The sequence below is a fragment of the Heteronotia binoei genome, chromosome 6, assembly GCF_032191835.1.
Source record: "Heteronotia binoei isolate CCM8104 ecotype False Entrance Well chromosome 6, APGP_CSIRO_Hbin_v1, whole genome shotgun sequence".
NCBI classification, from domain to species: domain Eukaryota; kingdom Metazoa; phylum Chordata; class Lepidosauria; order Squamata; family Gekkonidae; genus Heteronotia; species Heteronotia binoei.
The window spans coordinates 82,194,308-82,219,422 of NC_083228.1; the positions used below are offsets into that span (position 1 = coordinate 82,194,308).

Here is a 25,115-nt window from a genome sequence, read left to right on the forward strand (position 1 = left end):
GGAACTTTGGCAGCTTTGGATCTTCAAAGGGTGGACAGGAAGAGGGGAAGAGAAAAGAGCCCCGTGGGCCTGATCAAAGCCTTGGGCAGGTCAGTTCTAGCCCGCAGGCTGGACATTTGATACTCCTGGTCTAAACTCTCTGAAGAATTTGAATGGTTTACTGAGCAACATAATTTCAGTGGGGTAGCCATGTTATCTGTTGTTGCAAACCAAAACTGACATTCCAGTGGCACCTTAATGATCAACAACATTTATTGCAGTAGGAGCTTTTATGAGTCAGAGTTCTCTTCCATAGATTACCATGGGAATAAACTGACAATGTGCCATCTACAATTATTTCTCATGGCACGTTTCTTCTTACTGTAGCGTACCTCCAAAGACTTCCCAGAGTTTTACTCTCCGGTCCAAGCCACCTGTTGCCAGTAATCGAGAGCCAGGGCTGAACTGGACTGCATTCACCTCCCCATCGTGAGCATCCTATGGGGCGGGGGGAGGGGGGAGAAGAATTGAGATATATACAATTGCAGATGATAGCAAGGAAGATAAATCTACTTTGTTAGCTGATCAGCAGCCTACATAAATTCAGTTTTCTACTATTCCTTTAGTATTGCAAGTAAAAATAAAAGAACATATTTAAATCCTTTACTCATGGCAACTTACAAATTAGAACTTAAAATGCTAGTATTTAAAAGCAACAAACTAAACCTCTTCCTCAAATAACTTGTTCCCTTAGGACTTTTTACCATCTGCTGTTCATGTTGGATTGGTGGTGTTTCTCTTACTGGGAGAGTGACCCAAAGCTTTATCCTGAAAGGCCTATGACCTCAGTGTTGGCTTCATAGATAGTTGGGGGTACTAGTATGAACAGTGAATAAGGCTTTGCATGAGGCTGTTTAAGGCAGCACTGACTAGAGCTAATGAAGTCCCTTTGCTTCCTGGACCACAGGCAAAGCTTAGGGCCACATCTCAGCAACCCCTCTATATTTGCTTCTGAAATAACCAAAGGTCTGGCCAGTACCATGATACCTCAAGATTGATGTACTCTCTTCCTATCCTATCCACTGTGCAGTAAGGAGAGGAAGCAGAAGGCTCTAAAACCTGTAGAACTATGTCGGTGAATTAAAAAAAAATAGCAGAAGCTCTAGCATGTCCATACTCTGAGAAGCAAGTAGGAATGATAACTGCAAGGGGCTTCCTCCTATGGCAGGAATATCAGGCTGCCTAGTTTTATAAGCCACTCCTAATGGAACCAGTGGGAGAAGTAACCTATCTTTCAGGACACCCGCTCTTCCATTGCTGGAGAACTTAGTTTTCAGCTATTCTTTTGTTGTTTGATTCCAAATACCAGAGCACAAACACAGGTAATAGCTTGGAATGGAGAATAAAAATGAAACTTTTCATAAATTGGGGATTTTAACATGCCAAAGAGGTTTTTTTTTTTTTTAAGGCAAGGACAAATAATTATGAACACTCCCCCCAGGGATCAATAAAAGGAGTAGTAATTATTATATCCTTTTTTAAAAAATGGTGATTAGTTAGAACTAAGAATTTGTGCGTCCTGGGGGAGAAATCAATGTACACAATGAATTTGTAGCACAATATAGTCATATTGTATCCTTGTATACCTGTATACCGACTACTGAATATCGAATATGGAACATCGAAATGTTGAAGACGGTATACCGAATCAGTATTTGAATTTGAATAGAGTGTAGCTTTACGACCGCTGTCTGATTTTAACGACATGTACATTTATAACAAACGTTGGATTTTAATTATTTAATGAAATGTTAATTTTATAGTGTAACTTATTTTTATGTTAGTTTTACATATGTTGTAAGCCGCCCTGAGCCACTCGATGGGAAGGGCGGGATATAAATCCCAGATAAATTAAAAAAAAAATATTCTAGCATAAAGATTACCAGGGTGATGAAACACTTTGAAATGTAGTATCAAAATCTGTCATTATCTGTTTAATAAGGTTACATAAGACAACACCGAAAATGTATTAGGCTACTGTTATATTAAATTATTACTGGTCTACCAATTAACTGTGAAGTACTGGAGTACTGACAAAGATCTACACAGTGGTGAAGAAAATCAGGGTATTGCCTAACATGGTTAATCTGACTCATTAATGAAACTGAAAACAGGTACCACCTGTTGCCATCTGTAGCTTATTTATTGACTATAAAACAATAAAGCATCTGTGATGGACTGTGCTGTAAATTTCATAAGTGCTGTATAAACATGTGGTGAACTGTGAAGGGTTAATGTCTCACAGAGCCAGAGAGCCTCTGAATGACAGGCTGCTCAAATGGATTTCCCAGAATAGCATCAGTTGAAAAAAGAGTTAGGAACTAACTGCTGAAGAGAGTTCAGTTTAGCAATGACTGAGGATTGGGAAGGTTGGCAAGGAGGCAAGATGGCTGAAGACCCCCATTCAGGCCCTAAAAAGGGACAGAACTTCTAGTCCATAGAAGAAATTCCCTACCCAGTTGAAAAGGGAGATCGCTCTAAAGACTGGAGTTATCTCTGGCTTGTTTAGAGAAGGATTTGGGGTACTTGGTAGAATATCCCTGCCATTTGAAAGCTGAAGTGCCAGTTTAATTCAAGAACTTATACTGGAGTTTATACTGGAGACATTGAAACCAAACCCTTTCATCTCAAAGATTCTAAGACTTTGTGAAAAGCTTAAGCTCTTATTTGCTGGAAACATTATCTGGAGTTTGTAATTTATATGGAGTTAGTAATTTAAATTACCTCAGAGTTATTATTGATTCACCTCAGACATTTTACCCTGATTTCATCTGACCTTTTCCCCTCTACATTTAATAAAATATCATGTTTATTTCTGGACCTTCAAAAGCCTCATGTGCCATTTTCAGAAGCACATGTTCTTGTCTCTTCTCTCAAGTTTCTGGGCTGAGATAGCATCAAAATATAATAATGTGACAGGGTGGGACAGCCATGAACCTTCAAATATAAAGAAAATAGCTATAGGGGCTGCTCATTTCATTTCATTTATATCCCGCCCTACCCCACCGAGGCGGGCTCAGGGCGGCTCACAGCATAATCATTCTAACAATAAGGTTTAAAAATTAAAATACAATAATAATTTACATAATTAAAAACAACCAGTATATCAATGTATCAATCAATGTCAGTATGCTATCTTATTATGTTCCTTCAGAATATTTCAATGCCGGTCAGTTATAAGCCAACCGGAATAGGACTGTCTTACAGGCCCTGCGGAACTGTCCAAAGTCCCGCAGGGCCCTGACCTCTTCCTGTCTGCTCAGACAGACAGGAAGAAAAAATGGAGGGAAAATCCTTTGTGTGATGAAGGAGAGAGGGTGAGATCACCACAGCATCAAAAGCAGAATATTTTTTAATGTGTTACTTAAAATATTTTCTCTGTATTAGCTTTGTCAATGATTAAAACACACTATATTGTTTAAGAGAATAAACACCCAAGTTATGTAATTTCCTGTGCACTATCCTTTTTCTTGTTAATAGTTTTATCATTGCACATTCTTTCCAAACTATTTTATGTGACATCTAATAAAAGCTATTTAATTGTTTTTAATGTAGAAATTGATGTTGAGACAAAATGACATTCTTTCTGCCACCATTCATAATGAAATTAAAATTAGGAGGTCTCAGCTTGAAAACTTAAGATCATGCACATTAAGCCAACCCAAAATTGACAGCTCCTGGATTAGCTTTGTTGGATGACAGCTGATGTAAATCCCCCCAATACCGTGGGCAAAATGTACCAATTTCATCCATGTAATATCAGCAGCTTCATAATACCTCATAATGTTACTGGAATATGAGGGGGGGGGGAAAGAAACACACTGCTGGGAGCTGAGAAACGGGTGTGCAATTCAGTAGTGCAATCAGTACTTTTTCTTATCATCACTGACCTCAAGGCATTTCACAGCTAACCTGCGTTAGCTGACATGTTTTTGGAGCTAAAATTTGCATTAGTTAAGTTGTTTACAGTGATATGAAAAACAGTTTCAGTAAGGACATATTCCACTTAGTAGCTGGTTTTATTTCCAAAGATTATTTCCTAAACATACTCACAAAGACACACACTGCAGTGGTAGGGACTCGCACGTCTTTACTTGCACTCGGATGTTTGTCAACATTATCTTGGGGGACGGAAATTGAGGACTGAGAGCGCCTCCTGGGAAAGGACACACAGAATAAATACAAAGAAGAACAAACTTTGTTTCTCAGTTATAGGCAAGTGAGGGAGCAGGGATGATCCCGACTACACAATAGGGCAAGAATGGGACAGAAGGGGTGGAGAGACTCCGGCCCAAATGTGAGTTTTACAGTAGTTGGGTAGTTACACCCAAAAAGACACTTTTGCATAGCTGGGACTCCATGGAGCTGCCATAATCTCTGCAATTTGCAGTCACATGAGTCTGCCAAATTACCCCAGTTTCCATATACCCAATTTCCACATACCATGATAGGTTAATGAGCTGGAGTGGGGGACTTGATAACAACAGCAGCCATGTGGAGCCCTGAATTAAACTGAGCTGAATCTGACTCACTTAATGTGCCGAGCTATTTTGAATAGTACTTATTTTTCTACCATACAAAGTAATCCAACTGAGCTGCAAAGATACAGATTATCAGAACTGCCTAGTAAAAAAGCTCACACGTCATTACTACTCCTAGAATTTAATTAATTAATTAATTCACACATTTATATCCTGCCTTTCCTCATGGCTCTTCCTCTTAATGCATGAGGAAACTGCAAGGACTGATTATACCACAATCATTGAGAACACAGTTTGGTCAGCAAGTCAGCTATAAGACTTGCTACATCTTTTAAGAAGTCCAAAGCATTTTTTTTAAACAACAAGGAAAGCTTTTCATGGCTACTAATATGTCAAACAAGGCAGTTATTTCAACATCCCTCGCTCACATGCTGGAGTAAATGTGAATAATTTCAAGTGAATTTTCACCTGGCGGTATCAGAAGAGTGATGTCCCAAAAGGGGAGACTCAGACAGACTGGAGGGAAAAGTCAGAGGTCAGCAAACAGCAGAAGGAACAGGAAGTTCAAAACAAAAAGAAAACAAGAAGAAGAGGCAAAAGCTGGAAAAAAGGCTGACATAAGGACAAGAGTTTGCATTCCTTGCATCACTGAAATGGTGGTGTATATTGAACCAATTATGTAACAAAAGAGGCGAATGTATTCTAACCTACCCAAAGATATTAGTGATAGAGTCCAGAAGGCCTCCAGCTGGTTGGGAAAGTCGCTTACTAAAGAGGAGGGGAGGACAGATTTAAACCTTAATTGTTAAAGCAGAGGTCAAAACACATATAAGCCCACAATATGCATCAGGGAGAACATTCTTCTCATCACCAAGACCCAAATTCACCATGGAAAGTCAACCACCACAAGACAGCCTAGAAGACCAATCATGTTAAGACTGAAGAAATAAAAACATTCATGTAGTCCAATGTAGCTGTATTCAGTAAATGGTTGGATAGGAGCAAAAAAGATCAGAAGCACTTTTAATAATCTAGATTTTGAGAATAAAATTAAGGGCTGAGCAAGCTATTAGGGTGAAGTGAAACTTTAGGCACTCAGAATGATTACCCCAACAGGAAGCCTGGATGCATACTAGTGCTTTCTATTCAAGCACTCTCAGGGACCAACGTGGGGCTGAAAACCAAAGACTAGTTTCTTAACAGTGCACAGAGAAAACAAACCCATTTTCACTGTGATTCTCAAGATTCACACACACATTCTTACCAGCCTACTCTTACAGATACTTAGAAAGCCTGTCTCATTCTCCCCCATGCACCATTGCTGCCACCATCACAAGACCCATCCACAATGAGAGGGATGGGAGTATCCTAGTGCTCAGATTCTGTAACAAGAAGTTGGACTGTTGTGTTGTGTGGTGTCCTTTTAGCCTAGGGCAGAACTGAGACAGCTCCACATCATGCCCTTTTCTGGACTAGAAAAGCACCATGGAACTGACAGCATTGGAATGCTTGGCCTTGCCGTACTCTTTCTAGCCCTTGAAAAAGAGTGCATGCTGTCTGGTTACCTGGGAGAGACTGACAGGTGAATGTTAACTCTGAAATAAGTCTAATGAAATCATAGAGGAAAATTCCAGAAATGAAGTACAATGAAAATGGTGAGGCATCTCCCATACCAAAAACATGAAACAGTTTTTTGCTAATATTCTGAATACCATAGGCATAATTCACCAGACCTTTTCCTGTTCAATGAATGTATGTAGGGCAACAGCCAAGCTACCTCCATTTTATTTTAATGGAACCTATGTATGAGACATGTTTAACTTGTCTCCTGTAATAACTTCTTTAACACATTGGATAGGGAGACCTAACTTTCATATATTTCTTATGTATTTCCCATTTCAAGACACAACAGCAGGAAGCTCACATTGTTATGCTATTAACAATAGCTACAGTTCCTCCCTCCCAGTCAAAGTCTTTTACGGCCGCCTTTCAAGAAGAACTTTTTCATTCTTTTCTATTCCCTTCTTACCTGGCTGTCCGACTGACAGCACGCACTGGAGATGTATCCTCAGGTGCATCTGAGGTTTCATCTGCAAGCACTTCAATATCATCGTCCCTTAAGAACAACAAGATCATGCCTTCTTTTGAATCATTTGAGAGTTTAAGGAAAAGTAGGTGTTTTGTCTTATCCATTTTTACAATGTTATCAAAAATTTCCTTCCTACAAAGTAAAGCAGGAAAAGACCTCCCATGCACAGACATTCACTATTCTCTCTAAAATCAATGTGGTATTAAAAGATTATACTCTAAATGAAAAGATTACAATGCTTTAAAAAAATTACTTGTTTTCAGGGTATTTGCAGAATGAAACACTGAACAGGAGATGCCTGTAGCTCCTGGAAAGGGTGGGATATATATTCAAGTAATGTAAAATGTGCTCATTTTACGCAAATAAATCTTTTAATGGATGGTTTCCATCTCTCATGGTAAATCTAAAGGAGTAGCCATGCTAGACTATTACAATAAAACAAAAGTACAGTGCATCATAAAGACTAACACATTTATTCCAGCATTAATAGGGATCGTCTCTCCCCATATATTCCCCAGAGGGTACTACGATGTGGCTAGCAAATCTATTGGTAATCCCCGGGCCGAGGGAGGCCAAACTGAAAGTCACCAGAGATAGGGCCTTCTCAATTGTAGCCCCCCACTGATGGAACCAATTGCCAAAGGAGGTGCGGGCCTTGCGGAGCCTTGCCCAGTTCCGCAGGGTCTGCAAGACTACTCTTTTCCAGCTGGCCTATACTTAAGAAGGAATCTACTGTAGAAGAATACCGTCACCACGGAAAAACTGTAAAATGTGTAACATCAAGATTTTAGCTCCAAACCAATTTAAATGGTTTTGTGTGATTTGCAATATATGATTTTAATGTATAATTTATAATATGTATTAATGATCTATTATATATATTGTGATTGTTGATGTTTTTATGCTGTGAGCCGCTCTGAGCCTGCTACAGTGGGGAGGTGGGATATAAATTAAATATTATTATTATTATTTCATGGGTGAGCTCCCTCAGCATCTAAAGAAGTGAGCTAACTCATGAAAGCTCATCCTGAAATAAATTCTGTTAGTCTTTAAGGACTAACTGGACTTCCTGTTTTATTCGGTTTCCAGCCAGTTCCCTTCCTATGAACTTCAGCCAAGTCTGCCATTTGTATTTTTGTTGTTTTTTAATAACTGTGTTTACTGTGCACTCTCTGTACAAGAGAAGAAGCAAAAGAAAACAAACTCAAGACTCTGCAATATGGTAACCTCAATAACTGATGTACAAATATTTACCAGCACACAGAGATAGTGTTTGTTATTTGTAGCCTTTTTATAAACAAGCTGGATATAGCACAGCTATTGTCAGCAGTGGTCTGCTAACTTTCCCTAGAGTCTAGACAAAAGAAACTCAATTTCACATATCACCATGTAGAACAGACAAAAGCCACTGGCTGGACACCAAGTGTGTCTGAGGGAAAGTATAGATTTCAGGGGGAAGAAAATTAAATGGGTGGAACAGAACCTTTCCCCTCTCAACAGAAGCACCTGAGGTGAGATAAACAAATTTTAAAGATCCTCTTTTCCCTAAGACTTTCCACTAATGCTCCTATGCCACAGTGACTCCAACTCCTTAACTAAAGTAATACCTCTCCTCTTACCACTCTAAGTCTTTTCTGTGATGATGCAATACAACACTGATTACATAGATTATGAGCTTAACCACTTGCCTGTCTTTTTTTCTGATTGAACTAAATACCTTTTACCACAGTTGCTACAAATTTTAAAGAGCTAAATATATGAGGGAATACTTACTGTTCGACTGGCAGTGGTTCCTTGGCAGCTTCTGCTAGTTCTTTCTGAAGTTTGGCCTGTCGTCTTCTACAAGGACAGAAACAAAAATGCTAGGAAATTCCACATCAGCTCGGCCACAGTTCTTAAAAGGTGACAAGTTCTTAGAAGGTGAATTTCAAGTGTGCTATAATATGGTAACCAGAGAAAAACCTTCAAAAGACCATATTGAGTTAAGCACAAACACTCAGAAGTGCTAACTGACAGACTTGTTGCTTCAGTGAGTTTTGTTGTGGGGATCTTGATAAAGAAAACATTTCAAGAGGTGATACATATAATATGTTTCTTGTCCACACAAGAACCCAAGAGAGGGCTGTCACAGTCATGGTACCAAAACTCTGGAACCCTCTCTTCAGGGAGATTCACCTGAGGGCCAGTTTGGTGTAGGGGTTAAGTGTGTGAACTCTTATCTGGGAGAACCAGGTTTGATTCCCCACTCCTCCACTTGCAGCTGCTGGAATGGCCTTGGGTTAGCCATAACCTATAGCTATCGCAGGAGTTGTCCTTGAAAGGGCAGCTGCTGTGAGAGCCCTCTCAGCCCCACCCACCGCACAGGGTGTCTGTTGTGGGGGGAAGAAGATATAGGAGATTGTAAGCTGCTCTGAGTCTGATTCAGAGAGAAGGGCGGGGTATAAATCTGTAGTCTTCTTCTTCAACTCTTGATCTACCCTGGAAAACTTTCACATAGACAGAAACTGGTGAATTGTTAATGTATTCAGTAGCAAATAGCCCAGTCCTGACATCATTTTTCCAGCCATTTTAAACTGAGTGCTTGGACATGGCAAAATTGTACCCTGTTACAGACACACAATGCATTATGAGAACCAGCTGTAACTTATCTACATTCAGACCAACTTTGCTAGAAAATGGTATTTTTTAATATTACACACCTAGTCAATAGAAAGTAACTGTCTGATCAGTACTTCAAGGAGATTCACCTGTTCCCTTCTGTTGCCATCTTCTATCAGCAAATGAAGACTTCTTTGTTTCATTTGGCATTTCCTCAGGGATTTGTCCTTACTGATCAGTACTTTGTTTTTATGCCTTTTAAAGTATTTTAGCTCTGTTTTTGTTTTATTTATATGGGATTTTGTGTATGGGGTGGTTTTAAAATGTGATTCTTTTATGTACATTGACAGCTTTGGGGGCCCTTGTAAGGGCCAAAAGGTGGGATATAAATGTTGTAAATAAATAAAATATTATGAGCAACACCATCACTACCCATCCACATAAAACTTGGAAAACTTATTGAAGTGAATATGGTTATCTCTTCTACAGAATCAAAGGAAGAAAGGGGCTTCTAGCATTGAAAAAGGGTCACACATTCATGTCCAAAACAAAACTATTAACTCAGAACACTGCCACTATCACACCTTGAATCTTTCTCATTTTCTGCATTGAGACGATTAGCCTCCTGAGCCTTCTCTGCCATCCAGCGAGTCACCAGCTCTTGGTTATCTTCAGTTGTTTTTCTTAATTTCTCTTCTAGCGCTGTGAAGGTGATCTGAAGAGCATCATACTCATCCTTAAGAGTCTGATTGGCTCGTTCAAGATCTTGCAGCATGTTGCGCAGCTCCTGGCACTCTGTTTCTAGCTCAGATATCTTTTGCAAATATTCTGCAATCCTTAAAAAGAAGCAAGCGATACATAAGAATCCAACAAGAAGGCAACAGGCTGAATTATGGGGGGGGGGGGGAGGATTCTACTCACTTTGCTTCATTGATTTGCATTTCTCTGTCCTTCTGTTGTATTTGGTTGTTCAGATCAATCACAGATTGGGCCAACTATAAAGACAAAAACTACTTTAGTGAGGAAAATAAAAGCTGCTTTATGAGGTACTTTATGACCAACAAGCACTGTCATGTTGCTAGCATATAAAGACTTTTAAATACAATATATGCACATCCACAGCCCCACCCCTTAACTAAATCAAACAATTAAACAACACAAGAATCAACCATGACATCTCTAAGAGACTATATATTTTTAGAACAAGGAATTTCTCATCTCACAGTAAACCATTCAACTGTCAGCATACTATCCTACTCCAGATATTTAAAAAATAAAACCACCCTTATTTATGTTAGGTAGTTACATGCCTATGGCATTGTGATCCCTTCCAGCTAGGAGTAAGGGTTACATCAAGAGTAACCAGAAAATAAAACTCAAAATTAGGCAAAAATCACTATGTCTCTTCCAGCATCCTGACATCCACAGAAAACAAGGTTTAAAAAAATAAAAGATGAATTCTGTTTTTTTAATTACACATTTCTCTGTACCTAACAGAATGCATGTTGAACTGCATGTTGAAGGATAAGTGTGGTTGAGGATTCAAGAGTAATGACTCACTACTCAACAAAATGCACATAAACATTTCAATTTGAGATACACTGCTGAATCCCAGAGAAAACAAAGCAGCAGACACTACTGCAACAGAGCATTTTTGAAATAGAACATGTTGGTGGATAAAGTAATCCTAACCTCGCCACGTTTCTTGTGTAGCTCTGTCAATTCCTCCTGATGTTTAATTCTTAGCTGGGCTATTTCTTGTAAGTGGACATCATTCCTTGTACTATCATGTCCTGGACTGGAATTTTTGAAAGGAAAAGAAGAGGAAATGCTTGATCTCTCTAATACAATCAGCATTTTCAACCACATCTCAAATGACAATACAACTTCAAGAAACCCATTTTTCATTAAATTTAATTTTCCATTCACATATAGCAGGGGTGGCCAACGGTAGCTCTCCAGATGTTTTTTGCCTACAACTCTCATCAGCCCCAGCCAGCGTGGCTGATGGCTGGACTGATGGGAGTTGTAGGCAAAAAACATCTGGAGAGCTACCGTTGGCCACCCCTGACATATAGTATAAACCACTGATCACTATTTTAAAATAACCAAGGCAAATTCTTAAGGAGAACATGTTAAATGAGACACTCTTCACCTGTTTAAAAAAAATTCTCAGAAACTAATACTCTCTGTACTTTTCTGGTTTTAAAGATGTTGGGCAATTGTTCCAGTCATGGGTTAACAGAATGATCTTTAAGATAAAGGCTTGCAGATAGATTCATGTGGGTAGCCATGTTGGTCTGAAGCAATAGAACAAAATTCCAGTTCAGTGAAAAAGTTTTATTCAAAGTATAAGCTTTTGTGTGCTTGTATGCTTCTTCAGATACACTGAAAAGGAAGTTACATATAGGCAGAGGGTGAGCAACAAATTAGCATACTGGTTTCTCATCTCATGACATATGCTAATCTCATTCAGTCCTTACACCTGTATTCTCACCAAGAAAGGCCATACAGCCTCTTTATTATATTGTATTTTTATTGTATTTATTTGGAAAAATAGATTGGAATAGTGATTGTAATGTAATACAATGAATAGCAGAATGTAATGTAATTTGAATGGTAGATTGGAATATATTTCTCTGGTCTGGGGACAGAGGAGACATAACAATGTACACCCCACATTAAACTCACATTAACAATGTACAACCCACATCACCCCACATTAAAGAAAAGGATGTTGTTAGTTGCTTCTATGCTTGAGAGGAGACAGATGGAGCATAACAACAGGGTCTCAGTTAATTACTCTCAGCATTCCACAATTAAGAAGAATACATTTACTCATCAGTCTCCAATTTCTGACATATTTATTTGTTCACTATGTTTTCCTCCAGAATTAATTCCAAACAAACAGTGACCATGCAAACCAAGCTTGTTATTCCTGTTTGGTCCTTGCATCTGTTAAACATCTTCATTATGTTGTATGCTAATTTGCGGCTCACTGTCTACTGGTACATATGAACTGGTAACTTCCGTTTTGATGTATCTGAAGAAGTGTGTATGCACACAAAAGCTTATACCTTGAATAAAACTTCATTGGTCTTAAAAGGGCCACGGAATTTGAATTCTGTTCAGTTCCTGCAGAAGTTAAAGACCTCTTTACTTTAAAAAACCCCCAACAATATCACTCTCTTATCTCCTTTTAAGAGCAGAACTTCAATCTGATGCATGCTTACTTGGGAAAAAGTCCAACTGAATTGAAAGCATACACAGGATCAGGCTATAACTATTAGGACAGTTATTAGCAGTAGTTTCAGTTACCTTATACTCAGGTGAGAGTATTTCAGAGGTCAGAACTGCACGTAAAATAGTATAGATGCTGCTTACTTCTCCCATATACACACAATACACTGACTGTTATATCCTTACTAGCATTCTCAACAAATACCTGATCTCATGCCGGCTTGGTAAGTCATATTTTTCTGCTTGTAGCTTGTCAGCCAGCACTGAATGGAGATCTGACTTCTCCAGCAATTTGTTATCTAATGGGAAAAGAACTTCCATTAAAATAGAGCCAAAAAAAAAAAAGCAAATAGAAATTTCAATAGTGCTGAATAAAGAACACAGGTTATTAATGATTGTAAGCTTTGTATCATAAACCAATAATCAAATTAAGAATCCAAAACAATACTCTTTATGCATTCTGCTATTCATATTTATGTTATTTATAGCCTGCCTTTCCTACTGAGATCCTGGATTGATTACACAGTGCAAGTCAATATGATCAACATGGTGGGACATCCAATAAGCAATGCAATAGAGTGGACACAGAAATCTGAAGCAGAGGTGAAAATCAACATACGAGTTTAAATGTGCCAGAATAAATTATGCAAAATTACACAGTAGGATCCCTATCATTTTCTAAGCCATTTCATTACTACAACCCTATTAACTACATAACAAGGTCACAATAGAGAATGCACAGGTACGGGCACTTGTTGATTTTGTCCATTTGCAAGGTGGCACCTGCAGAAGGCCTTACTCAGATGAGAGGAGTCATGGCAGATTTAGATGCTTCAGGACTGAACAAGAAGATATTCTTAACAGAATGACAAGCTTTGCTTGCAACAAGAAATCTTTTCCTGCTTTCTTCATCAGGCTAATATCTCGTTTATGCAGCAATTCGGTTAGGAGTTCATTTCTAATAGTGGTACTCCACTGGCAAAATCTACATATCTCCAAGGTACCCACCTTCATGTTTGCCAGGAATAAGAGTGTTAAAAGTATTGATTATCCATGTTATATTACAGTCCATTTTTGCACGATGGATGGGAATAGCGTCCACTGGAAAAAGCGTTTATGAAATGAGAGGGACCACCGGGACCTCTATTGGATTGGATGATTTTGGAATATTCCCCAGTCTTTAATGTTATGGAAGATTGAGTTCTATGCGAAATCTTCAGAACAGTACAGAGACTTAGATTGTCTTGTTAATGCTTCAATGAAGGACTTTTAACAGATGAAATTATGATATTGGACAGCTGGATATTTTGTATGTAAATATATTTGTTTGTAGCAGAATTATAGCATTTGTAATATATGTAATGTCAAGTCTGATGTTTCAATAACGAGACCTTCTTGATAAAAAAGTTTCTAGTTTATTGTAACATGTTGCAAGACTGTAGAAGCAGATTGAGAGACTGGCAAGCATACACAAAGAGCAAACATTTAAGGTATACATCAAAAGGATTCCTTGGGGGGGGGGCACTCTATGCAGGGCACATTCACACATTATTGTTGCTTTATCGTTCTCAAGCTTTGGCTGGCCTTGGGCGCTTCCTTAGCACCGGCTATCTCTGAGAAGGCACCATAATCTTGTTCCCATATTCCCATTTCCAAGCATTGCTACATAACAAAGGAAGGGGGGGGGGAAGGAGAGTTTAAGCTAGCAGCATCTGAATACAGAATGGTTTTTACCCAGGATCCTTTTCCTGAACCAGAGTTTGTGACTAAACTAACTAAGCATTACAGCACACTTGACATGTATGAGCTTGAACATAGCATATTGTTTATTGTTATTCACTGAGGTGCTGTGAGCTCTTGTTGTTCTTGCCACTACTCGTCCCCCTCCAACCTAGCCATGGTAGTTAATCCATGCAATGGTCACCTCCAGGATAGACTACTATAATTTGCTCTACATGGGCCTACCCTTGTGCTTGACCTGGAAGCTCCAGCTGATCCAGAATGCAGTCATGTGGGTCCTTACTGGGACATATCCTGCCTGTGCTGTGCAAGCTCCATTGGAGCTATGGGTCAGGTTCAAGGTTCTGTTTTTGACATTTAAGGTCCTCAGCAGTAAGGGACCCACATATTTTCAGAACCACCAATGCTCCCAGAAGAGTATTATGCTCTGTAAATAAGAACCTCCTGGTGGTCCCTGGCCCAAGAGAGATGCAACTGTTCTCAACTACAGCCAGGGCCTTTTTGGCCCTGGCCCCTCTCTGGTGGAATGCTCTGCTGGAAGATGTCCACGCCCTGCGGGACTTACTATCTTTCCGCAGGACATGTAAGGCAGAGATGTTCTGCCAAGCATTTGGTTGAGAGCAGCGATAGCACAGTAGAAAATCTGACATTCTCATATTTTCCCCACCCTCCACAACCTCTTCCCCCTAGTCAGCCTTTCGAAATATTTTTCTTACCATCTCAGGAACTGTATTGTTTTTAATTGTATTTTAAAATTTTAACTGAATTATTTATTGTTCCTTTTTGTTGTAAGTCGGTCTGAACCAGCTTGGTGTAGTGGTTAAGTGTGCGGACTCTTATAAGGGGAACCGAATTTGATTCCCCACTCCTCTACTTACAGCTGCTGGAATGGTCTTGGGTTAGCCATGTAAGCCAAAATGCCCTCAAAACGAGGTTGGGGAATTTGTCAGGTGGCACCTGGCTCACTCAGGATCTTTTTACCTATGTATACAAGATACACGTCCAGAAAGTAATGCTTAAAATAATAGGGACTTTAATTTAGTAAAATAATTACAATTTATTCTAGAAAATATAGGCATATATACAAGATAGAATACTCATACAATCATACATACAGTCCTAGGAAATATAGAGAGAGATATAGAGACAACACATGGGTAGACAAACAGGGTGATATTTACCTATCGTAGTCTTCAAGGAAGGCTCCAATGGCAACAAAAGAGGACAGGGGAAATGGGACCCTCAACTGTGACCAGAATCGGGGATGGATCTAGACAGCGGAACTGGGGTACTGCTAGATGCACACATGTGGGGAGCTGGGCCAGAGGTTAAATAGACTACCATGGACCCTCAGAGAATGGGAGGTACGGGGGAGGAGAAAGGGGAGGCTCTGCAGTGACCATAAGGGCTGGACTACTGCAGTAGCCAATAGAAAGTGCATTGGTGACACCTAATTGGGTGCTTGCTCTTGACCAATGGACTTGCCTGGATCCTGGGTACCTGAGAGAACTTTCAGATTGAAACGGACCAGGGGGGAGGCTCTAAAGTGACAGTTGGAAAGAAGAATAGAAGTGACTACTGGGTGGGGAACACTCAAGATTAGGGAACTTATCTGAAAGGGTGACAATAGAGAGTCAAATTGTGGCCTAGGTAACACCCAGTTTGTACAAAGGAACTTGGCTCTGGCTGAAGATGGTCTTCCTCTTCTTTAGTCTTCTTCCTGGCACCAGTCTTTGTCCTGAGTTCTGTTGGACAAAGGCTTGAGTGATCTGGCAGGATCCACGCTTAAGATATGCTTGATTGCCTTATGCAGAAGTTGAAGCAGCTGTTGGATATGGAGTCAGGAAAACAAGATGGATTCTGGTGGTGTTAGCCTTTGGTTCATGGAAACAGGCTGGAAACTGTTTGCCTGTACAGTTCAAGGTGGCGTGGCTTCTTCCACTGAAGCGGCCAAGACTGGGCACACAAGGAACAGCTGGAAGCTCATCTGTAGTTCTGGCTAACACCCATCCAGAGATGTAGAATGCTGCTGCAAAGCTGAGGCTTATAGTATCCACATAAGCCTTAGCAACCGTGGGCAAAGTCCACTTCTTAGAGAGCAGATGTGTGCGAGTCAAAACTCCAGGCACCCTGGCAACCATACTGGTGATCACGATGTCCATGTGTATGAAAAGTAGGGGGCTTTTCCTTAAAGCCATAGCTATCTCAGGAGTTGTCCTTGAAAGGGCAGCTGCTGTGAGAGGCCTCTCAGTCCCACCCACCTCACAGGGTGTCTGTTGTGGGGGAGAAGATATAGGAGATTGTAAGTCGCTCTGAGTCTCTGATTCAGAGAGAAGGGCGGGGTATAAATCTGCAGTCGTCTTCTTCTACAGGGAAGGGTGACTAAAAAAAAATCTCATTTAATAAAATAATTTAATAAACTATTTGCATCAGATTAAGAGCACTATGGATGCTGGAACACCACTTTCCATTCATCAAAGCATAATGGAGAACTGGTCCATCTAGTTCAGCATCCTATCTCACACAGTGGCTACCAAGTTACTATGAAAAGTCAACAACAGGGAATACGGGTTGAGATCTTCCCCAGATGTTGCCTCTTGGCACTGGCATTCAAAAGTTTACTGCCTCTGAATGTGGAGATTCCCTTTACTCACCATAGCTAGTAGCCACTGGTAGACTGATCCTGAATCTGTCCATCACTACATCCTCTGGCAATGAATTACACATTTTAATCACTCATTGTATAAAGTAATATTTCCTTTTGTTCAGTATTCCTTTATTCATTTTGACTCTACTGATCATCAATTTCATTGGATATCTTCAAATTCTAGTATTTTGGGGAAGAAAGAAATTGTCTCTGTCCATCCACTCTACTCTGTGCACAAACCTCTATACATTTCCCCCTCAACTATCTCTTTTCTAAATCAACATGTCTCAAATTCTTCAGCCTCTCCTCATAGGAAAGGTGCCCCAACTACTTAAAACCCTTAATTCCAAAGCTGTCCACAGGGTCCTTTAAATATTTATTCTATTCTGCAGAACTTCTTAGGGACAACACAATCAGGTAAGCATTGCAGATCATCCACAAGTCGTCTCTTTTGTGCACACAGAATGTTTAGGGTAAATGAGCAAATTCAGAAAAAGACAACAGTTTCAAGTTTTTATCTTTCATACATTCAGTACACTAACTAGCCTTTTAACAAAGAAAAACTGAAAACAAAAAGCAGTTCATACAGCTATCAATCCACATTTTATTTTGAGTCTATCAAAAGATCAGAAAACCACATCTGGACCCAAATGTAGATACTATCAGGTACTGGAAATGCCAGTTAGGGGAAGGAAAGAAGAGCAAAGAAAGGCACTCTATTAATCAGAAATCTTTGCTCGTAGCTTCTAACTTTGCAAGGATCAATACCCTAGATGGAAACAGCAATAGCAGCCAAGCCAATAATTCACCCCCAAATCGAATGACAGTCACCCAGGGACCACAGTCCAAGAAGCAGAGCAATCAACAACAGCCAAAACATACTTTGCCCAAACCATTACAACAAAACTATTCTGATCTCTCTGATCGCTCACGACATCATTTCCCACCCCCTCACAACCCAAACTCAGCGCTTTCAGTCGCTATCAAAACGTGTGGCTTACACTGCAAGATGATTTCTTCAAAGGCCTGCCTCTGGAGCCGATCCCGTTGCCTCAGCTCGTTCAGGATATGGCGCTTCCAGGCGGGGAAACTCGCTGTCCTGAGCCCAGAAGACATCTTCCTACAGGCTGTTCCTCTAACTGTCGTCCTTATCTGCCCACGATCGAGCTAAGTCGGCCTGGGAGACAGACTCTGAGAGAGAAGCGGGAGAAGGAGGCTCCCACTCAAGAGACCTGGCGGCTGATACCGGGCAAAGTAAGCACCGAGAATCCAATGGGACTGGTTGAGGTAAACACCCGGCCACCCCCCAGACGCCTAGAACCACACATCAGGATAGCTTACCGCGATACGGAACCGAAGAGGAGCCTCCCTTAGTCGGCCAGACCCTCCCACCCACTCCTCAACCGGGCCGTAGCCCCCATCCAGTCCCGCACCCTCTTCCCGCAAGCAAGCACTGTGTAGGCTGGGTTGTATGACGTCACGAGGGGGCTTCCCATACCGAGCTCGCAGGATATTCTCATCAGAGACGCGATTGCAGATGCCTGCCTAAAAAACAAAGAATCAGCCGGACTTCCCTGCTATGCTATACCTATCATCCTAATCGCGCCGTAACTTTCTCTCTTCCTCTGTGTTAGTCAGCCTTTGTGTATCTGCGCCCGGTTTGACGGGGGGCCGGGCAGTCGCTATGCAGTCTGGCAAATATGATGGTTGGCGCCGCACAAAATAGCAGCAGGCAGGGACCTTGACTAAGCGCCATCTTAGGAAGGGATAATGGGGCCTTTGAGATGGAGCTTCTGCGATCGCCATTTTAGGAAGGATTTGGATCCAAAGGTAGATTCCGAGGAAAAGAGCAATCATCTTTCAGATGAAGGCGCAAGCGGGCCCTGGAGTATTTTGGGAGATGGAGAAGGCCCCGTATTGGCACTTAAGAATGAAACCTGGCCCATCCACTCGCTTCAAAGCTGCTGAAAATCTCAGGCTTTGTTCCCGTTGTAAAGCGTAGTTTATTTGTAACGACTCCTTTAGCTTTGCCATTGCTTTTTGTTAAGTGCTAGCGAGGATATAGCTATTGCAACAAAACCAAAAAGCAATCGGGCCATCTGAAAGACGAACAGATGTATGGGGGTGGGGACTATGGGGTGGAATGAAGCAGCTTGATGCTGCAGTAAATCTGTTTATTGTTGTGTCAAGCAAATGGTGCAAATGCCATCTTCTACATTAAGCCTAATGTGAGGTCAGGTGTCAATTTGAAAATAAAACAACCCTTTCTCTCTCCTTTGAAGTAATGCCACTCGCTTCTTCATTTTTGAGTGATTTAGTGAAGGGGCATTCTGGCCCTGGAGGGAAAGGGCTTCGTCCTCTCACTTGATGGAGTATGGAAGGGTGCGTTCATACTACACTATATAATGTGTTTTGCAACTAGATTTTTATAGGATAAGAATAGCAAAAATCCAGTTGCAAAATGAATTATTTAGTGTAGTATGAATGCACCCAAAGAGTGGATGGAGGAAGAGGTCGCACACTACTGTTCCTCCTTGCCACAGCTGACACAGAGCAAAGTCGGACACCACCATTTCCTGCTCCTTAGTTGGGATGCAACACTCAAGCTGGCCTGAGGGCAAAATAATCAAGGAACACAACTAATATGCTCCTCCTCACCAGCTACACAGTGCCTGGGCCTGCACAACGAAAGCTGGATGCTGCAATATCCCTAGGGTTGCCAGCCTCCAGCTGGAGCCCGGAAATCTCCCGCTTTTACAACTAATCTCCAGCTGGCAGAGATGAGCTCCCCTGGATAAAATGGTTGCTCTGAAGGGCAGACGCTGTGGCACTGTACCATGCTGAGGCCCCTCCTTGCCCTCCCCAAACTCCACCTTATCCCAGATCCAACCCCCAAAATCTCCAGGTATTTTCCAACACAGACGTGGCAACCCTAAGTACCCGTACTCCTCGTAGACTGCTTAACTCCCTGGCAGGTGGGGCAGAATAATCTGCTGCCCTGTTCCTCCTCCCTTTCCCCTCAAGCTCTGGAACAGATGGTGCTCCAGGGCGGTGATCCACCAGGAATTCTCCAAGTAAAGTGAAAGGCCAAACTGCCCATGCTTTTGGGGAGGAGATGCCTTTGTTAAGTGTTATTGGTTTGTGTGGCAAGAGCCATTCTTTAGGTTTCTGTGAAGGAGCCAGGTAGGTATTCTAGTTACACCTACATATAAACGTTGGCATATTAGTACAAAACATCTTAATTCACACTTCTGTATACATATTAAAGGCAGAATTGAAGACAGATGTGTTGGTCCAAGACAAAATTTAAAAGGTCTCTACTTTTTCTTCCTCTCCAAAATACTAGAACTCAAGGGCATCCAATGAAGCTGAAGGGCAGTAGGTTCAGGATGGTCAGAAGAAAATACTACTTTACACAGACTTGAGTCTGCTTGTTGGTTGCTATGGCATTTTGTTGCTAATGCAATACAGATTGAGTGATTGATTGACTTTACATGGAGCATGATTAAAATGTTGACTTTACTGCCTGAGGATGTAGAGGTAGTGATGGCCACCAGAATAAACAGCTTCAAAAGGGGATTAAATAGATTCATGAAAGATAAGTCTTGACTAACTAGCCATGGTGACTGAGGGGAACTAATGTTTTTTCTTTTAAATCTGCTGTATTTTATGCAGGGACTCAAACTGTACCATCTGGGAAGAACTGGTTTTGAGTATGAGTTTGTAAGCTGCCTTGGGCATTCTATGAAGGAAAAAGTGGCAGTGATACCCACTAAATACATAAATTACATTAGGAGATTAAAAAAAAAAACTTGCTAACTAGTAGTTTCCTTCTCAGAAGCCAGTGTAGGATGGACTTTTACAGGACATAGAAGATTATTTGTAATAGTGATACAGTAGAGTCTCAAGCAGTTTTGCATTCTGAGTAAGAAATTTAAAAGAATGTCTGGTTTACACTCTGTCCGCCTACATTTTCTACAAAAAAAGCCCTGTGTGAAATAGTGACAGCAGGGGGTGTGGCCAAATATGTAAATGAGTTCCTTCTGGACCTTTTCTACCAAAAAAGCCCTGCCTACAGGCATAATCTGACCACCAAATACAGACATAAACACCAAGGTCTTATAATTTTTTTAAAGATCATATTCTAAGATATGGATTTAGATATGTCGGAAGTGAAGCAGTTACTGATAAAGTCTGATATGGTTCTGTGCCAGCTTTAAAAGCTCTACACAACTACCTGAATGTTGCTGCAGTCCCATATCGTAGATTAGAGATTAAAAGTGTTGATTTTGAAATCTCCCTAAGGGCTCTGAGTAATGCCAAGTGATACAATTAATCTGTTTCCCTTTTCCAAGAAGCAGAACTGTGAGAGCACTCAGTGTCTTTTGTAGGAATTAATGATGCTTCTAATTTTTAATAGGTGGCGAAAAAACACCATTTCAAGAAGCATGACTAAGAGTGTATAAATAGCTGCTCTGAGAGCACAACAAAAGCTTTGTCACTGTCTTGCACAGCAGAGCAAAAAGTACATGACAGATTAATGGGTGTTTGGTTCAATAAATAACTGGTGTATATATATCATAGAGCTTTTTTGCTGGAATTTTTCAGTCACTGATTTTTTCCTGCTGCCTTTAGTTTAAATATGAATAATGTTTGGTATCAAGTGTGTTATGTATGTGGACTCAAGGGAAGACTTTGGGTGTTCCTGCCTGGCTCATTGGAGCCATAGGGACTGACCTTGGGGACTTGGGAGCAATGGGCTGCAGGATCCAAATCTCTGCTGCCCTGGACAAATCACAAGCCCCCTCCAGTTTGAATGACTCAAAATCGTGCTTGCGCGGGAACCCAGGGATGTATATAAGTTTGTCCCTGTTGGCCTAGTTCTCAGTCTTGCTAGTGCAGCCACCTACCATGCTGTACTTAACAAGGAGCTTGTTATCACTTATACTTCAACTCACTGATGCATAGAACCCACTATACAATAAAGTGATAGGTGAATTCCACACATGCTTTCAAAAAGCAATCCAAAAGCTTCTTATTTAGGTTAATATATGGGATTGCCAGGTCTCTCACGGCCACTGGCAGTAGGGGGGTAACAGGCTTTCCAATCCCCAGGTCCCAACAGGGATCCCCCGGTTTTACAGGCTTCCCCCGCCCCCAGTCAGCTGGCCGGCTGGGGGAAGCCCCGCCCCCACAGTCACCATATACCTCTAGAGCTCCGGCAGGTTTAGAAACCTGCAAACAGGTCTGTTTTTAAAATGTGTGCCTTTAAAGTTGAGCAGGAAACAGGAAGTACTTCATGGGGAAGGGTCAGCAGCAGTTTCGTCAGAGCACAGACCCTCCGTTTGTTTTGCTTTCGTTTTCAGAGCAAGTAAAGTTGTGGAGGAACCAGACCCAGTAAGTGTGTGTGAGAGAGAGAGAGAGTGTGAGGGGGGGGGGGGCAGGGGATTCCCCAGTTTGGAGGACCTCCCCCTGCTTTAGAAAGTGGGGGGGGGAGGGAAATGTTTACTGGGCACTCTATTATTTCCTATGGAGAACAATTCCCATAGGGAATAATGAGCAATTGATCTGCGGGTCTCTAGGGGGGATGTTCTTTGAGGTAGAGGCACCAGATTTGCAGCATAGCATCTGATGCCTTTCCTGAACACACCTTCCAAGTTTCAAAATGATTGGACCAGGGGGGGCAATTCTATGAGCCCCCAAAGAAGGTGCCCCTATCCATTATTTCTAATGGAGGGAAGGCATTGAAAAGGTATGCAGTTCCTTTCAATGTGATGGCCAGAACTCCCTTTAGAGTTCAATTGTACTTGTTCCTACCTTGCTCATGACGCCACCCCCAATGTATCCTGGCCCCAACCCCAAAGTCTCTTGACTCCACCCCCAAAGTCCCCAGATATTTCTTGAATTGGACTTGGCGACCCTAGGGTTGCCAGTTCCAGGTTTGGGAACTTCTGGAGATTTGGGGGTAGAACCTGTGGAGGACAGAAACTGCCGTGAGGTACAGTGCCAGAGTCCACCCTTCAAAGCATCCATTTTCTCCACGGAACTGGGCTCTGTAGTCTGGAGATGAGGTATAATTTGGGGGGATTCCCAGGCCCTCCAGAGTCTCCCTCCCTCACTCGCCGCCTTTCCCGCCCGCGCGCGGGGCCTGGCGGCGGTGGTGGAGGCCTCTCCGTGGCCTCCGCTGGTCGCTGGAAGCCCTCCAGAGACTCTGGAGGGCCTCCAGCGACCAGCGGAGGCCGCGGAGAGGCCGCGGAGCAGCCGGCGCTGGTCCCGGAAGGCCTTCCAGAGCCTCTGGAAGGCCTTCCGGGACCACCGCCGACCAGCGAAGGCCTCTCCGCGGCCTCCGCTGCTCCCTGGAGGCCCTCCAGAGTCTCTGGAGGGCCTCCAGGGACCAGCGGAGGCCGCGGAGAGGCCGCGGAGCACCCGGCGCTGGTCCCGGAAGGCCTTCCAGAGCCTCTGGAAGGCCTTCCGGGACCACCGCCGACCAGCGAAGGCGTACCCGGAGGTGGACTGGAAGGCGTAGGCGGAACGCCACAGGGTTGATTTGTGCCTCGATCGGGAACGGGCCGATGAAGCGCGCAGTTAGCTTGGAGGACTGGCCAGGGGTCCGGAGATACCGGGTAGAGAGCCAGACTGAGTCCCCGACCTTGAGGGATGGTCCTTCTTGGCGATGCCAATCTGCGGCCAGTTTATACGCGTCTTTGGCGTGCTGAAGCTGGGCGCGCAGGAGGTCATGGAGCGCATGAAGTTCCTCTATCCGGTTGTCTGCTGCGGGGACATCAGCGGAGGGGCCGAGCGGAGGGAAAAATCGGGGGTGCTGTCTGTAGTTGGCCGCAAACGGTGTGGTCTGTGTGGAGCTATGTACGGCATTGTTGTAGGCGAACTCCGCCAGTGGTAGCAGGGAGGCCCAGTTATCTTGTTGGTAACTGGTGTAACAGCGTAGGTACTGTTCCAGGGTTGCATTGGTGCGTTCAGTCTGGCCATCGGTCTGGGGATGGTATGCGGAAGATAAATGGAGCTCCGTCCCCAGACCTTGCTGGAAAGCCTGCCAAAAGCGGGAGGTAAATTGCGGGCCCCGATCCGAAACAATCTGCTTGGGTAGCCCGTGTAGGCGAAAAACGTGGGCCAGATATAGCTGGGCGGTTTCTGGTCCCGACGGTACTTTGGCGCAGGGGACATTATGAGCCATCTTGGTGAATAGATCCACCACGACGAAGATGCACGTGTGCCCCTGGGATCGGGGCAGATCCACGATGAAGTCCATGGACACAACGTCCCAGGGACCGGAGGGAGTAGGAAGGGGCTGCAGGAGACCGGAGGGCTTGGCAGGTATGTTCTTAGCCCGGCGGCACATGAAGCCACGTACCGACTGATGTCCGCTCGGACACGGGGCCACCAAAAGTCTCTGGTCAGCAGATGGGCTGTTTTGTGTTGCCCGAAGTGGCCGGCCGGGGGTGCATCGTGGGTGAGGCGGAGGATGCAGGATCGGAGAGGCCCAGGAGGGACGTATAACTGCTCCCGATGGTAGAGCAGCCCATCCCGGGTGGTCAATTCTCCTTCAGTATCTTGCTGTGGTTCCTGCAGGTGCTTTTGGGCCCAGGGGTCTGTAGCCTGACTGGCCTGTATCTCGGCCACCAAGGCTGGTACAGTCAGGGTGGTGGCAAAGACCGTAGGTGGCAGGATGCTAGCCTTGGGGGCTTCTGTAGCGCTTGGGGTGCCATAATCTGGTCGGCGGGACAGAGCGTCGGCTTTCTGGTTTTGGGTGTGCGGGATGTATGAGATGGTGAAGTTGAACCGGGAGAAGAACAGGGACCACCGAATTTGTTGTTGGTTCAGCCGGCGGGTGGTCTGCAGGTGTTCTAAGTTTCGGTGGTCCGTGAATACTTGGACCGGGTGTCTTGCCCCTTCAAGGTGGTGACGCCAAACCTCGAAAGCCACCTTGATGGCCAAGAGTTCTCTTTCCCATATCGTATAGTTGCGTTCGGCGATGGAGAGCTGCCGGGAGTAGTACGCGCAGGGCTGCCATGGCTGACTGGGGTCGTCCCGCTGGGAGAGCACGGCCCCGATGGCCACACTGCAGGCGTCTGCTTCCACCATGAAGGGTAGGCGGGGATCAGGGTATCTCAGGAGGGGACTGGAGGAGAAACGGCGCTTGAGGTTGCGGAATGCCTGGTCAGCTTCCAGGGTCCATTGGAAAGGTTCCTTGGGACGGAGGAGCCGAGTCAAGGGCTTGGTTAGGTTGGCGTATCCAGCGATGAACTGCCGGTAGTAGTTGGCG

General features: G+C 43.1%; 1 protein-coding gene and 1 non-coding gene across 5 annotated transcripts in view; both read right to left on the minus strand.

The window, feature by feature from the left end:
* ATG16L1 (autophagy related 16 like 1) overlaps nt 1–18,302 on the minus strand; it is a 30,037-nt gene extending 11,735 nt beyond the window's left edge. The window contains exons 1-11 of one of the 4 annotated variants that reach the window (XM_060241942.1): nt 17,836–18,302; nt 12,653–12,746; nt 10,900–11,005; nt 10,129–10,202; nt 9,792–10,043; nt 8,383–8,448; nt 6,550–6,636; nt 5,232–5,288; nt 4,989–5,036; nt 4,093–4,195; nt 372–477 (exon numbers count right to left, since the gene is read on the minus strand). In XM_060241942.1, coding sequence (XP_060097925.1) covers nt 372–477; nt 4,093–4,195; nt 4,989–5,036; nt 5,232–5,288; nt 6,550–6,636; nt 8,383–8,448; nt 9,792–10,043; nt 10,129–10,202; nt 10,900–11,005; nt 12,653–12,746; nt 17,836–17,950 — 1,108 coding nt within the window. In that variant the 5' untranslated portion in view covers nt 17,951–18,302. The remainder of the gene's footprint in view (nt 1–371; nt 478–4,092; nt 4,196–4,988; nt 5,037–5,231; nt 5,289–6,549; nt 6,637–8,382; nt 8,449–9,791; nt 10,044–10,128; nt 10,203–10,899; nt 11,006–12,652; nt 12,747–17,835) is intronic. The other 3 variants (XM_060241944.1, XM_060241943.1, XM_060241945.1) reach the window with 3 other exon arrangements.
* On the minus strand, nt 3,659–3,930 carry LOC132574547 (small Cajal body-specific RNA 6). The gene has a single exon (XR_009555625.1). It is a non-coding gene; the product is annotated as a small Cajal body-specific RNA 6 (non-coding RNA).
* Nucleotides 18,303–25,115: the final 6,813 nt, after the last annotated feature.